Here is a 14,740-nt window from a genome sequence, read left to right on the forward strand (position 1 = left end):
TGGCTCCCATTTATCTATTGATCTTTGTTGTTTAAAAGTGTATCGAATCCTTTGGCAATGTCTTGTCTCGCCTATATGGATGGATGGATGGATGGGTTAATCGGGACAATACATGTGTGCATGTGTGAGATGTACTTACAACTTCACTAGCAGGTGTCGTAGGATTCAGGTATCCCATGACAAAGTTCTTGGCTAACCATGCATTGTTCACTGTACCCAAATCCTTGCCCTGAAAACGCAAATCCATATTAGCATTAGACACGTGATCCCATCCATACTATCTATTCACCTCGTATTCCATCTTCAAACCACCATCACGCGTCTTGGTAAATACGAATTCAGTGCCCTTTTTAACATTGGAGAGTGGGAATTGGCTCTTGAACTCTTGAATAGCCTTCATCACTTCACGTTCCTTTTCTTCTGACATGTCATGAGATTGGTCACGCATACGCTGAAGCAAAGATCTTGTAAATCCATCCCTTAAATGCTGCATGTTGGTTCCTCGAGCAGGCACTATTATCCACCATCATCATGATTACTTTTTCAATCTTTATATGTAAACATGCAACGCACTTACCAATACGAATCGTGACATCCATGGGCTGTTCCAAAAGGGTCATGGCCATGGTTTCTTTTGATAGAAATTCCTCCTTATCAAATTGCTGGATGATCATTTCATGCGTCAACGTATGTACATGTATGCATGGCAACGGCGTGTGTCATTTCCATACCTCCCAACCTTTTAGCGTCTTGAGCATACCAATATCTTGACTACGCATATATAAGCCGAGCACATAAACATTGATTCCAAGAAAGCTGACAGTGCGAGGGCCGAGACCCACCAAGCGTTTCCAATCCGAGTCCGTTTGCAAATTGATAGGGAAGGACAACTTGGTACTTGGCTCTATGGAATGCATACATACGCTATTAGTTCTCTTCATCTTTCATCATCACCCTAAGACTCGCTCACTCACCTTCAACGGTTCCAGCATACTTGGCTTCTGCTAGCACAGGGTTGTGCATGGTGTTTTTCCAAGTAAGATAGCCACCTGTGGTAGCCACAAAACCGGCTGCTACTGCCCATACTGCCATACTAGGAGAAGTGGTCGTCGCCCGTTGCTGCAACAGCGTTAGTAAAAGATCGCCATTGGCATAGAACAAAATAAACTTACTGATGCAGCTACCGTATGCAAATGGCAACGCCATTGCCTTGCTGAAGTTGTTGTAACTCGTGAAAAAAGCTTTAAAGAATGTGTTGCACGTTGCATATTGCTGAGTACTCTGTCAACGTTGTGAACGAGAGAAGAGGAAAAGAAATCACGCCAGCTGACAAGTAGTGCACCTGCATGTACAAAACCAACCGCGGTTGATTTTCCGCCGCACAATCATCGTTGTATGTTGGCTCCCATGGCAACCCGTAGTGATGGAAATAGAATTTAATCGATGCATGAAGCTACTACTACTACACACTACATGCAATGGATACAACAATGCAATGTAATAAATACTGCGTCTCGGCTCGTGTTAAGCATAAATCATTCTTGCCATTGAATGACAAAGACTACTTTTATTTCAATGGAATTGGAAAAGGTGGATGATGATGATGATGATGACTGCAACGATGCATGGTATTTGTAAAAGGAAAGAGCACAACAATGTGGCAAGGATACAATCATTCATTGTTATCATCTATGCTATGCATAGCGGGGAATGGCGGGTTGCTATGGCAGGCATTTTAAGCAAGGGCCGCTTGCACTCCTTCTACACCAACAACATTCTTTATGCTGACCAGCCGTATCTTTTCACGAGCACGTCCCTTCATTTCACGGACATGGGCCATTCAATCACGACAATTGGCTCACAAGACACGTGTTGTCGAACGCGAACTGCCTCCAGCAGCACCTAAATCACGTAAACCATGGCTTATTGGTGGAGCGATCGTTGGTACAGCAGTCTGGATCGTTGGCTTGTCAACAGCATTGAATTATCAGAGACTCTCCAGCAGTGTTGTCACAGGCACATTGTTCATGGTGCGTTATGACCCTCGTGTGATTGAGCTTCTTGGTCCTCAAATCGACTATGCCGACAACTGGCCTTGGATTACCGGTACTGTCAACCACTTTAAGGGCAAGGTTGCTATTGCCTTTGATATCAGTAGCAACAATGGTAAGTCATAGATACATTATTAGAAGGGGTTCTTTTATTAGGGGATGGATATAGGTTAACGTATAGGATCTATTACAGGTGAACGTGGACGAGTACGCTTTTCATCATTGCGTAGAGGACAGGATTGGACCACGGTCGAGTTTACAGTGATGCGTGAGAGTGATGGCAAGACAATTGATTTGGGCCGCGAATTTGAATTGACCGAGAAAGGTGCACCATCGATATCATAATAGAAGAGACAACTTGTAATTACGAGCCCTGACATATAACAACAAATACAATATATTATATATCATGATGAACGTGCAGCAACCGAGGATGCATAATGTTGATGATGGGATAGCAATGCATTTTGGAGATGGGCAAGAGGTTCATTTTCTCGACTATCATCCATGGGAATAACGACGACATCGTCATAAGAGGGTGGTGGAGGAGATGATGATCCAGGGTATGCTGGTGGTGGAGTTCGTGGTCGTGAACGTCTTGTACGTCGTCGATGATGATGTCGTCTTATATGATGAGTACTGGTCCTATATTGGGTTGGACGTTGGTGATGATGATGATGATAATGTACTGCTGGTGGTGGTTGTTGGAGGAGTGGATCTGAAAATCGTACAAGAGGAAGACGTCGTGTGGCATGGTGTGATGATGGGGTAGTGGTGGTAGTAGTGGTAGAAGGCGCAAGACATGAGGAGGAAGATGCATGTCGTCTGGCAGAAGATGGTACAAGCCATCCTTCTTGATCCACTTGTTCATTATCAGAGGCATGTTTATGTTGTCGTCGCATGTTCCTGATTCGTAAACAAAGGTAGATCATGGCAGCCACTACCACAGGGACAACAAGTGCCAACCATTGCAAATTGTTTTTTAATGCTGGAGTGGAGGATGGATCTCTGGGAGGACCATCCAATGGCCAAGCTGGTTCAGCAGGGTGATTGTCGCTCATGATGAGAAAGGAAAGTAATATGGTGCACAGCTTTGAAAAGAAAACACCATTGACGTGGGCATGAACGACAAGAAAGAGCACTACTATACAAGAAAGAAGAAGGAGCTAAAATGTGTCCTCGGGACAAGATTCGGTCTCTTTTCTGCCAAAGTCATGCAACTTTGTAAAATGGGCCACGAACTTGCATGGATGTGCCTTGCGTTATTGTATGGACCCAATTCTACTAATACCCTATTTTGAAAACGATCAGCAATTCACGACCGGGTATGGTTTCGGGATGTCTGTTTTTCATCTAATGAATCAATTTATACAAGCTCATGGTGCTAATCTGCCGTAATTTAGATAATGCCTGTGTAACAGCAATTGACTCCTTGTTCGCTCCATGATCTCGATACATACCTATACAACATCCCACCATCCAGGCACAAAGCATTGCTCTGCTACATACCTTTGTATAGGCCACAAGATCTTCTTTAACCCAGATGGGGTCATCAGTATTCCCGATCGTCATTGTGCACATGGTTGCTATTACTATACATACATACAGCGTTTTACGCATCCAGCACACCTATGATATTTTACCTCCAAAGGCATCATTTAGGATGCATAAAAGTGGGGCTGGTGGTATTGGGATGCTTTTCATCATATAAAAGTTGAAAGATGCAATATTTGTGGCGCCCATGCAAAGATTAGATCTTCTTGATTGTCCTTACAACATGCGGTGTGGTGCTGTCAATCATGATGATGATAGCTTTAATAACAAACATGTCCAATACAATAAAACTATTACTCTCTCTACAGATATGAAGTATACGGATACATAATTAAAGCTTGCTTTTGACAGGTTGTGGTGGTAATTGTTCCTTGAGAAATGCAGCAATGTCGGCTATCTCATTCGGTCCAGCAGCATGACCCAGCCCTGGATACAACTTGAATGTGGCATTGTGTCCTACTTTGTTCAAGTACTTTGCAGAAGCTTGTCCATATTTTGGTTTCACCACCAAATCTTCCTCCCCGTGGCATAGCAAAAAGGGTGTGCCTTTGTTGACGTCCGAAGCGTTCTTGGATGTGGAGTAATAAGTACTTTTATGCTTCTTCTTCTTCCTGCCATCCACTACTACCAACCTTTTCCATAATTGACAACACTCCTAACCAACCACTGCAACCAATAACACCTGCCAATTTGTGCTTGGACAAGAATCCTGTCAACAATGCAATAACGCAACCTACATAGTGTTGTTGATGGATCAATACGCTTGATACAGATACCCTTATGATCCCTTTTTATGTACCTTGTGAAAACCCTCCCAATACGATCCGGTCGGATGGGATACCAGTGTCACGGACTTCCTTCTCGATCAACTCGTTGACTATGGATAGTACGTTGTCAGGTGGATATGCCTTCTAAATGTATGTATGTACGTACCTGCATTGACAGAATCAATCATCCCTTGTTCATCCACCTTTGCAACATTGGCTGATTTGAGAAAGGAAGGAATATTGAACCAGGCAGGGGTTGGCAAGTTATCGTTTGCTTCCAAAGGTCGCATGGGACTACAACAGTAACAAGTATCAGGCTGTGGTGCAATGCAATGCAATTGCAATGGGACGAGTTGTGGACAACACTTACGCATCAGGCAAGACCCACTTTACATGCGGCAACATTGGAGCAATGGCTTCTGTCAGGAACAACCAACCAACACCCGAATCACCGAGGCCATGCAAGAAAATGACGGTGGCGGTATGCTTTGCTGTGGGATTAACGACAACGGTGCGTAAAGGTTGAGCCATGGGTGGTGCGGCTGTGGTGCTGGCGAGAGAAACGTATTTGTCATGGAGACACTCACCTATGCAGGACAACCGTTGTTGTTGTACAAGCGTCATCCCAAAATGCCATATCAGGAGGAGATTTCCCCCAACCCTTTGTTTGATATCATATGCAATTAGGATAGCTTCCTCTTTTTTTTATTACTGTGAGTAAAAAGAAGACGTTTGTTATACTACTACTTTTTCAAGAGATCTCGATACTTGAGTTTGGTTTTGCTCATTTGAGAATCCACCGCATCCAACCGTTCCTCGAGTTCCTCCTTACGACGGCGTGTCAATGCGTTTACACCACTAATAGGGATCTTGCTGTATTCAGATTGGAGCTTTACAAGTGAAAAGAAAAAGATCGTATTCGTAAGTATAATAGTAGACAATAATGAAAGAGGAACACATTAAGAGAAAACTGTGATAAGGAATAAGAAAAGAATAACAATGAAAAGTCCACGTACGAGTTCTTTTTCCCGTGTGAGCTCTCGCAAAACCACATCAAGGTCTGCCGGAGACTTGATTTCTTTGTCCTTGTTCTTGGATGACCCCTCATCTTTTTGTTTTGGCTCAGATGATGATGTTTGTGCCGCTGGTGTGGGTGGCGTAGGTGGTGCTGTTGCTACTTGTTGTCGTTCAACTATGCATTCGACAGGGCTACATAGTAGTACATAACATGTATGAGTGATGATGCAGTAATACGATCATGAGGAAAACTATACCTTGCTTTTAGCTGTGTACTAAAACGCGACGCAATGTCCTGATACACGGATGGCTCTTCACTAAAGATACCCATGCGAAGGAATTGCTCCATCGTAGCCTTGAGCACGCGTACTTGGTCTTGAGAATGACGCAACTGTGCTTGTAACTTTTCATGGTCGACATCCTTCTTTTCTTTTTGCATGCTCTCCTCGTATTTACGCTTCTGATCCTGCAGTTCGGTACGCAATTGATCATTCTCAGTAACAAGCATTCTGGATAAAGTAGATAAGTATCATGCATTCATACGTTGTGCGAAAAAAGCTTACTTGACTTGCTCCCTTGTCTCATTTAATTTATCAGTAGTAGAAGAAAGATCATCCTGGATCCTTTCTTTGTTTGTCTACAACCCTCAAGAATGAGCATTCATTTCATTGTTTGCGTTTTGATGGTACCTTTTCATTCTCATATTTTTGTTTCCATTCTTGCTTTTCGCTTGATAACTCATCCACCGATTGACTCAGAAAAGTAATGTCCTTGTTACAAGCTGCCAAGACAAACATGAGAATGTGTGCTCAGCAATGTATATACGACTCGTGTTACCTTCTTTTTGGCGTTGCAATGCTTTAACGACAGCCCGTTCCTTTTCCAACTTGTGTTGCCAATACTCTTCGGATCCCTTGTTACTTTCGAATGAATGGGATGAAAGACTATCATCATCCTTGGTCGTATCTTCTTGGCTTGACCAGCTAACATCCGATTCATCTTGAGCAGCAGCAGCAGCAGCACCTTCCTTGGATACAGGTGACTTTGGAGTGGGTGGTTGTGAGTTGCGTGGAGTGGGTGGTTTGCTTGCACGCGAAGTAGTAGTAGTAGTGGTGTTGGCTAAGGACATTGGGCGATTACCACCACCACCACCACCACCAGGTGATGCAGCTAAGAGCACGGGTGATTGTTGTTGAGAACGAGGACTTGTTGGTGACAAAGGGGGTGATTGTTGGTCATCACTACTATATCGGCTATTGTTGCTTGCCGACTTTAAATTGGCAAGTGAGGCTGCTGGTCGTAAACCACGTACACGTCTACCATTGGATGCAGGATCATCTTCATGAGGCTTACTAAAAGCTCCTCGTTGTTGTTGATCTTTGATGCTCATATGGCGAGAAAGTTGAGGTTGATGTTGTTGTTGTTGCTCACCACTGCTATGGCGTGTTCGAAGAAATGCTGCTCTTGTATCATTGGCATTGGTAGCTCCAGCAGTATGGGACATGGTACGTTGACGCACACTGGGTCGTGTTGGTGTATTAGAAGCTCGCACCGTGTTGTGCAAGGACGTATTGCTACTAAGCGCCTGGATGTTTTGGACACTCATTGCTGATGACATTCCTCCCTTTGAAGGAGATACTTTGTTGTTGCTACCGCTTTGACGTCTGTGTGACAATAGCACGCTGCATAAAATAACATGTCATTGGTTAATACGTAGGCGACCTTTAATAATCATGCATTACACCCTTCACCTTAATCGTTTGCTTCTGGGCTTTGGACTTTCTACATCACATAAGCTCATCGTATCAATGGAATAAGCCGACTCTATAAACAACGTGAGTGTCTCATGTTTTCTTTTTCATGGGTATCCTTTATGTACCTGCTGGGCTAGGTGGTCGCTGATGGGGTTGATCACCATTGTTGTTGGCCTTTCCCAAAGCGAGTTTCTTCAAATGCCAAAACTTTTGACCTGCAGAGGACGATCGATCTTTGGATTTGACAGCTGAAGACATAAAATAGGATGATGAAGGAAAAAAAAGAAATGAGGTAAAAGCGGGATGTGGATGTTTAAAAAGGGGAGGGATGAATGGAGGTCATTTTATAAGTCAGTGAGCTGCTCAAGGCTGGATCAAGAATACAAAGAGCAATAGAAAGGGGTGCGATGTCGTTGTTAAGGGTACTACAAACAAGAGGGGTTGCTAGTGTGTGCGTGTATGTGCAAGCGTATGTGTGATGCTTGGCTGCGGGAAGGGGGAAAAAGAGAGCTTTTACGACACATAGGTACATTTTCAAAGAGAACACTGATCGCATGGTCGATTACTCTTTTCTTCCAAAGCTTACCGCCAACTTACTCTTCCAAAGCCAAGCACAATTCCCACCCTCCCTATCCCAGATCAATCTCTTCTCCCATTTTTCGGGAGGAGATGATGACGGATACCTAGCCATGTTGTACGTATCCTATGATAGGTAAAGTGGGATGTCATTCATTCATGGTAGGCCATTGTGTGTTGGGTAAACATACGCGATGATCAATGAGACCCTTGTCACACAATTCATGCACACCGCTACACCAAACAATGACGACTAATTCTTCTCGTAAATTATAGAGACAATGGCACCATATGGATGATGATGGTGGTGTTCTCCTTTGTTAGAAGAATGGGGGCTTGTAGAATATGGAAAAGATAATGGGCCTTAGTAAAGAAGAAAAAAAAAGAGAGAGGGTGATTGAGAGAAGCACCCACTGAGAGGGAGAGATCGAATCAAAGCGTGGGGGATATGTCAACTTTCTTTAAGCTCATGGTCTAAGTGTTCGCTAGAATAGGTGGCTGGTGGCAACCAACAACACACAGGATCTTGGATTCCTTCCCTATATTACTCCTAAATGGTGCTCTGCTTTACACGTTTTTTGGGATATCTTAAAACGAAAATCGATCATGTCGATGCTATTGCTTATCGAAAGCGGGATCATTTTTGTTTCTTACTGCAGCAGATACATTACTAGTGTGCATGCATGTTTCGCCACGACGCATGGCAAGTGCCATTGTGCTGCTCATTTCTCCCATAAGGTAGATAACTGACAAATGCAGCTAAGGGGTTTACTGGGTGGGGGGGGAGAAGGATGATCCATTGCAAGTATCTTTTTTCTTCTTGTGACCATCCAATGGGACGAACATTTTGCCCATGGATCAATCTCCCATGCACGCCGATCTCCTTTCCACAAGGCAAATCAGGGATCCCCTTCCCTCACGAAATCATCCATAGCTATCGGCGATTGCAGCCTATCTCAGTATATATGAACCATGCACTTTGCATCGAACATCCCAAGTTTAACCCTTCACGGATCATGATGGCTTTTGTGATAATAGGAAAAAAGGGGGCGTTGTGCTGGAGAGTAGAGTGCTGCTCATCAAATCTCGATCCACATGTTCCACGAAATCGGGGACTTACGGTCAAACACAGGCAACAACATGAAGATGAATAATGGTCACCCCAACCAAGATCTGGGAAGAATCGTACTTGGTCTAAACATATACTCAACATTGTTTGCTATCGACCGTGAGAGTATGCTGCCCTTGCATATTCTCAAACAAAATAGGCGTCGATGGCCATTACAACCGATTTTGCGTAAGAGTGATCAATGGACATCATCAATGTCAATGCTCAGGAGGCCAACGATTTACCTTATTGTTCTCTGATAACTTAGATAAAGTAGTACTGATCTTCGTTGATTGCATAAAAGGGACGTAGGTGTCATCTATTTAGGATTTGTTCGGTCCTTCTTACTAAATGTGGTATTTTTCTTTGGCTACTACACTTACAAGGATATGTTGGTGGTGGCATTCGTGCTCAGCCCACGCCACGCGAAATCTCAAAACCCCACGGCTATATGTTTTTATCCGCGCGGGGATGTTCAAGTGGTGGGATAGTAAAGTCCTATGATGATGGGTAAAATCCCATTAATCGGAACACGATGATTCATGTATACACGGTAGAAGACCACGTTGCTCTGCTGATGGTAGTATGTAGATAGCTTTATTGCTAAGCCCTGGCATAGGAGCTATATACCATTGGTCACGCCTCCATGCAAAGTACACACATGGAAGATAAACATTAATGATCCCCCAGCGGCTATACTTTCTTATGATTCACCCACGTGTGCCATCAAGATACTACCTGATGCAATATGTGCCACCACATGCTTGCTGCTACGCTTGTGGTGGGAATACAAAGAGACCATGGCAATGGATAGGCACTTGCATCACCATCAACGCCCATGCCGTATATGGCCTTGTTGACAAGCTGCGAATCGTAGCTGCTACTACAACTACGACAACGACGTGATGTAGTGATGTATGCATTGCATTTGGTATCTTGACAAGCAGCAATTTCTCTTAATGGAAAGAAAAGAAGCGTCATCCATATCGGGAGAGGAAATGCAACATTGGGCTTGGCAAAGCTGATCGATCATCTAAACCAGCAAGTCGAAGAAGAAGCGATTGTTTATTGACCCTGCTGTAAGATCATGGCATGTTAGCATCATTATCAAACTTTTTTCGTTTCGAAATTTTATGAGGCAGTGCACCACACAATAAACTCTATATGGTATGCATTCAAAAAGAAGGATGAATAAGGCAAACGACGAACGGCTCTTTGTCAAAGGTAAAAAGTGGATGTGCATGGCACTCCGCAAAATGTCTATTTGATCCGCTGTTCCACAAAGGAAGCTCAACGAGGTTTCTGTGTTACATGCTACGTTCGTCACTGTCAACTTTTACGCTGGCTGCTTTGTCTTTTGGCTGTTTGGAGCTGTCATGGTGGTTCATGCTGTGTATAATTCAAATCCCCCATCACCTGATCAAACGACCCATTTTCATCTCTTTTGTACTCATGTTTGGTATCTAATCATGGCACCATATGCATGTGTATCGTCCATGTGTGCGCGCGTGTGTATGTGTGTGTGTGTGTGTGTGTATGCAAGCGGGCTTGGTCGACATGCCATTCCAAAAAGGATACTCATGGAACTTTGATACCTATTTGGGAAACAGCATCCGTTAGAGCAGAAAAAGGAAAGGAACAAGACTCCTTTGGCCGTGCCTTCCCTCTTTCTATTTAACTTTTTTCCTCCTCTTGTTCTCAGCAATGCAAGCATAATAGTAATAATCCTATTGTGTGTGTGGGCTTTTACAAGAGACAGAGTTTTTATTTCTTTCTGCGATATACCAAACCCTACTATTTGCGCATCTATTATAAGCCTTTTTTTTGCTCTCCAGACATATATATATATCCGCACCATCATCCTTATATAAACCTTTCTTTCATAATGCATCGGCCATTATCCACCCTGGACACTGGTTCAGTCTTGGTTCCCATGTCCTTCTCTCCTTCATCCACATCAGGTGTCCTCCTCAGAGACTGCACCTTAGGTGACACTGTAGGAGCTCAAGAATGGATCGCGCGAGAGCTAGGTAGAATTAGGGAAGATACCAAGCCAAGACATTGCCGTGACTATGAAGCATTATTGCAAGTAATTGAAGAGATGAGCCGATATGTACCAGCATTGTCGTCTACATCTAACTCGCCCACCACCACCACCGCCAGCAGTAATGCTAATAAACCATCCTTTCAGCTGCCAGCGTCATCCACTCATCACACCGACAGCGATATGGGAAATACGACTTTTGATGTATCCATCTCATCGACCTCTGCGCCACACCAATCATCGTCCACAAATAATAAGCCAACAACGTTGTTGCGATTTAACGACTTGGAGGTGGCTCTTGTACACATTATCCAGTACAACCAACGCTGTGATCTCGATACGAGTATAGCCGCCGCCAACTTGCCGGATGCATCATCGTCATCATCATCATCATCATCGTTTTCGCATCCTGCTCGCCTTTTGCAGACATTGGATAAGCTATACACCATGCGTGGAAATAATGGTGGTAGTATTGGCAATCCATTGGCTGCACAACAACATTTATTTTCTATCTTATTTGGTGAGGTGCGTTTGACATCTCAACTTGTTGCTCAATGGGGTATCGTATGTCAATGGGCCAAACAGCTATCAGGGACACAGGATTGGCATGGCTGGATGAACTTTGGCTTAGATGCCTATGCCAAGGCGAAGCAACAATGTAGCACCACCACCACCGGTAATGATTCATCTACAGCAGATATACAAAGCCCCACCAAGAGCGCATCAAGTTCTTCAAGCTCCAACACATCCACGAACCGAGAGCATCAAAGAATGATAGAGCAACTTCCAATGCTTTTGTACAATACGCATTTGGTGGAAGAATACCAGGCTTAAAACAACAGCAACAGCAGTAGCAACAACACTATTTATCTATCTTTCCCCCCTCCCTACCGGATTCCACATCCAAATACCCTCTCTCGCTTTTGCTAGTTGTCTTGTACACCCCTTCTCCTCTTGCGTGTCATATTACGCGTGTACATATATATACGTTTGTTGTTTTTTTCTTGGTCAATCTGATGCCCTCATGTGTTTATGTAATGGTGATAAGGTGTTATGATTATGCAACGCGTCTCGATATCGTTTGTAGGGAAAGGTCTCAGCACGCTCGATCGAATGATTGGGGAGCATGAATTCTAAAAACATCCAGAATAGATAGTCGAGTGCCACCACCATGCAAAAAATCTTGCCAGCATAAATGCCGCATCCATAGTATCGACGTAATCGCTCGATCAAGGGTGCCTCTTGCGTTTGAGATATCATGTCGTAGACCTAACATAACAATGAATGAGTCAGGCTGAGAGCGCTATTTACCATATCCAGCAACTTACCCTTTCGGTGCGCTCGGCCACGTTAGACCAGCTATACATGTCCTTTAGCTCATCATTAAACCGGCTGGGATCAACTTCTTCGTATCGAATCATGTGAATTGCTTTGGATATGGCAAGGACCAAATCTAATAATGCATATTCTCACACATTAAGTATCATCCACATACATTGGACTACTACTACTACTCCTACTTACCATCTTCTTCAGGCATGGCATAGTTAATCATGTGGCTGGGTAGCACTTCGGGCACGCCACCCACTTTGGTGCTTACAACGAATAGACTACAACAACATAGATATGAGTCCTTGTTTCCAATCCAATCCATGACATACGTACGTACCCTGCACATGCAGCTTCCACAATAGCAATGCAAAAGGCCTCGGTCAAGCTGGTATTTAAGAAAATGTTGCCTTGTATCAACACATTGCGGACCTCGTGATGTTTAATTGGCCCTAGTAGCTCCACACGGTCATGCAATAAATGTTTCTCCCGCATTTGTTCCAAATCGATCCTCTTTGGCCCGTCTCCTCCTACATAACATACATACATACATACACATGGTCAGTGGGAGAATAACTTTTGGAGCACATGATTCACACACAACTTACCAATGATGAAACGCACGTTTTTGTGCATTGCACAAATTCGGGGAATTATAGCCACAAGTAGATCCATTCCTTTCCGGTAAACCAGCCGACTGATGACAACAATAGTGACTTAAGAGAGAGAGACAAGGATGAGCATCTAAAACATAGCCCCCACCCATTCTTCACACGCCACACTTACTCCAATTGGGATCGGGTGCCGAAGGATCGGGCATGAACTGGGAAGCTACCACGGCATTAGGAATGACAGATACGTTTCTTGGAGACAAGGCCGCTCGTAGCACCGTATTTTCTTTGCTTTTCACATACGCATGAATATACAAAATCACTTCAACATCCATCCATGATGACTACTCACCTTGTATGTGATACACAAATAACATGATCGACATCACTTAGTGTAAACTTGAGCAGCTTGTTGGTAAGGATGGAGCTTGCATCGGCAAAACCAAATAACGAATGATCGGTAAAGCACACCTTGTATCCCATTGTCTTTCCATGTAGAATCGCCTCATGACAAAGAGCAGAAAAGGCACCATGGCCGTGAATGATATCGATTTTCTCTCTGATCCAAATGTTGCGCAAGAGTGGGAAACAGCCATAGATGGTAGGGAGAGTTGCTTCAGCATGAATCACCATCGTCGGTACATAGTACACTTTGAGCCCGTTGGTCAAATAGCGTACGCCTGTACGATTGCCGTATGCATGTGTTACTATCACCACCTGAAGGGAGGAGACATTGATTAATGCATACCCACACACGTACCATGCATCTAAATCAATCCCATTTACCTTGTGTCCACGTCGAATCAATTGCTCTGACAAGTGATATAGATGGCTTTCCACCCCACCCATGTTGGGATAGAAAAAGTCAGAGACCATGCTATTGTCAAAGGGGAGGAGGAGAGAAAGGGAAGGGGAAAGAGCAAGATGATGAGTAAAGGAACATGCAGAGGATCGTGCCATCGTATTGCCATACCATATATTATACAACATGCTGGGACGATCTCAGTGGCAATGCGCGTCGTTGTCTTGGTTGCTTTTGATGGTGTACGTTGTATGTCGAAAGCCAATGGTGCCGTGTGTGAGAATGGATTAACAAGAACTGAAAATAGAGGGGGCCAACTTGTCTTTCTCTTCCGCTTTACCTTCGATCCATGCTCGTCAACATTGACACATTGCGTGAGTGGTAGGTGGCTCGTGCTTTCAACGAACGATCGCGTATTGACATGAGAATTCACAAGCACTGAATCTTGGTCCCGGATAACTCAAGAAGGAGGCAAGGTGTTGGCGTCGATCGATCGAAGCGATCCAAGCAAAACGGTTCCAGCACTGACAAAAGTTATGCAAGGATGTATGTCAACAATAGAGTGTGGATGCAACTTGACTTGGTAGCTGACATGGCCTTCTTGTAGTGAAGGACGTGCTTGAGAAGATGTACGCTGAATACGACCGCGTGATGGAACGAAGCAACAAGTCGCATGGCAACGATGCAGCAGCAGGATACCAATCGGACCTCGAGACACTAAGCAAGTACTTGGAGATGTATGACCAAGAGTATATGCTCAAGGTAAGCGATGATGTGATGCGCATGGGATACTATTTACTAATGACTTTATTGAATAGGAATCTATCCAATCGATAGTGAAGGAGCGAGGATGCTATACACAACAACATTTGAATGGATGCTCAGCATTGTGGATTACAGAGCCTTACGTAGACCAGCAATTTGTTCAAAACGTCATTCAATCCAATTCATCTTGAAACCATTCTATTCTGTTGCATGTGGATGCTTTGCATGATACGAGAGAGGGAGAGAGAGAGATCATCGCCGACGACGATGACCCAGTGTAGATCAGTGTCACCTATCAACCCTCGGATAAAGAGTACTCCGAAAAGGACATTATTCTCGGGACTACAAATTTATATTGACAC

General features: G+C 43.9%; 8 protein-coding genes across 8 annotated transcripts; 3 read left to right on the forward strand and 5 right to left on the reverse strand.

Moving 5' to 3' along the window:
* Positions 1-14: 14 nt before the first annotated feature.
* On the reverse strand, positions 15-1,268 carry O0I10_003757 (uncharacterized protein; the record flags this gene model as incomplete). Its single annotated transcript, XM_058483824.1, has 7 exons — positions 15-71; positions 140-229; positions 290-513; positions 578-662; positions 732-904; positions 975-1,119; positions 1,173-1,268. The coding sequence occupies 7 exons, from the start codon at positions 1,266-1,268 to the stop codon at positions 15-17; spliced, it is 870 nt and encodes a 289-aa protein (XP_058345213.1).
* Positions 1,269-1,781: 513 nt separating this feature from the next.
* Positions 1,782-2,396, forward strand: O0I10_003758 (uncharacterized protein; the record flags this gene model as incomplete). The annotated part of the gene is made up of 2 exons (XM_058483825.1): positions 1,782-2,166; positions 2,245-2,396. 2 exons carry the CDS (start codon positions 1,782-1,784, stop codon positions 2,394-2,396), a joined length of 537 nt encoding a protein of 178 aa, XP_058345214.1.
* A 62-nt stretch (positions 2,397-2,458) lies between these two features.
* O0I10_003759 (uncharacterized protein) lies at positions 2,459-3,112 on the reverse strand (the record flags this gene model as incomplete). Its single annotated transcript, XM_058483826.1, has 1 exon — positions 2,459-3,112. The coding sequence occupies one exon, from the start codon at positions 3,110-3,112 to the stop codon at positions 2,459-2,461; it is 654 nt and encodes a 217-aa protein (XP_058345215.1).
* Positions 3,113-3,936: 824 nt separating this feature from the next.
* Positions 3,937-4,903, reverse strand: O0I10_003760 (uncharacterized protein; the record flags this gene model as incomplete). The annotated part of the gene is made up of 5 exons (XM_058483827.1): positions 3,937-4,173; positions 4,238-4,338; positions 4,405-4,482; positions 4,539-4,666; positions 4,743-4,903. The coding sequence occupies 5 exons, from the start codon at positions 4,901-4,903 to the stop codon at positions 3,937-3,939; spliced, it is 705 nt and encodes a 234-aa protein (XP_058345216.1).
* A 212-nt stretch (positions 4,904-5,115) lies between these two features.
* On the reverse strand, positions 5,116-7,401 carry O0I10_003761 (uncharacterized protein; the record flags this gene model as incomplete). Its single annotated transcript, XM_058483828.1, has 8 exons — positions 5,116-5,262; positions 5,389-5,581; positions 5,647-5,898; positions 5,953-6,026; positions 6,079-6,170; positions 6,227-7,071; positions 7,141-7,213; positions 7,269-7,401. 8 exons carry the CDS (start codon positions 7,399-7,401, stop codon positions 5,116-5,118), a joined length of 1,809 nt encoding a protein of 602 aa, XP_058345217.1.
* Positions 7,402-10,712: 3,311 nt separating this feature from the next.
* Positions 10,713-11,705, forward strand: O0I10_003762 (uncharacterized protein; the record flags this gene model as incomplete). The annotated part of the gene is made up of 1 exon (XM_058483829.1): positions 10,713-11,705. One exon carries the CDS (start codon positions 10,713-10,715, stop codon positions 11,703-11,705), a length of 993 nt encoding a protein of 330 aa, XP_058345218.1.
* Positions 11,706-11,879: 174 nt separating this feature from the next.
* Positions 11,880-13,687, reverse strand: O0I10_003763 (uncharacterized protein; the record flags this gene model as incomplete). Its single annotated transcript, XM_058483830.1, has 8 exons — positions 11,880-12,140; positions 12,200-12,324; positions 12,396-12,481; positions 12,541-12,730; positions 12,809-12,916; positions 12,987-13,102; positions 13,164-13,528; positions 13,598-13,687. 8 exons carry the CDS (start codon positions 13,685-13,687, stop codon positions 11,880-11,882), a joined length of 1,341 nt encoding a protein of 446 aa, XP_058345219.1.
* A 275-nt stretch (positions 13,688-13,962) lies between these two features.
* O0I10_003764 (uncharacterized protein) lies at positions 13,963-14,569 on the forward strand (the record flags this gene model as incomplete). Its single annotated transcript, XM_058483831.1, has 4 exons — positions 13,963-13,994; positions 14,050-14,159; positions 14,221-14,375; positions 14,432-14,569. The coding sequence occupies 4 exons, from the start codon at positions 13,963-13,965 to the stop codon at positions 14,567-14,569; spliced, it is 435 nt and encodes a 144-aa protein (XP_058345220.1).
* Positions 14,570-14,740: the final 171 nt, after the last annotated feature.

The sequence above is a fragment of the Lichtheimia ornata genome, assembly GCF_029851405.1.
Source record: "Lichtheimia ornata isolate CBS 291.66 chromosome Unknown scaffold00013, whole genome shotgun sequence".
Lineage (NCBI taxonomy): Eukaryota > Fungi > Mucoromycota > Mucoromycetes > Mucorales > Lichtheimiaceae > Lichtheimia > Lichtheimia ornata.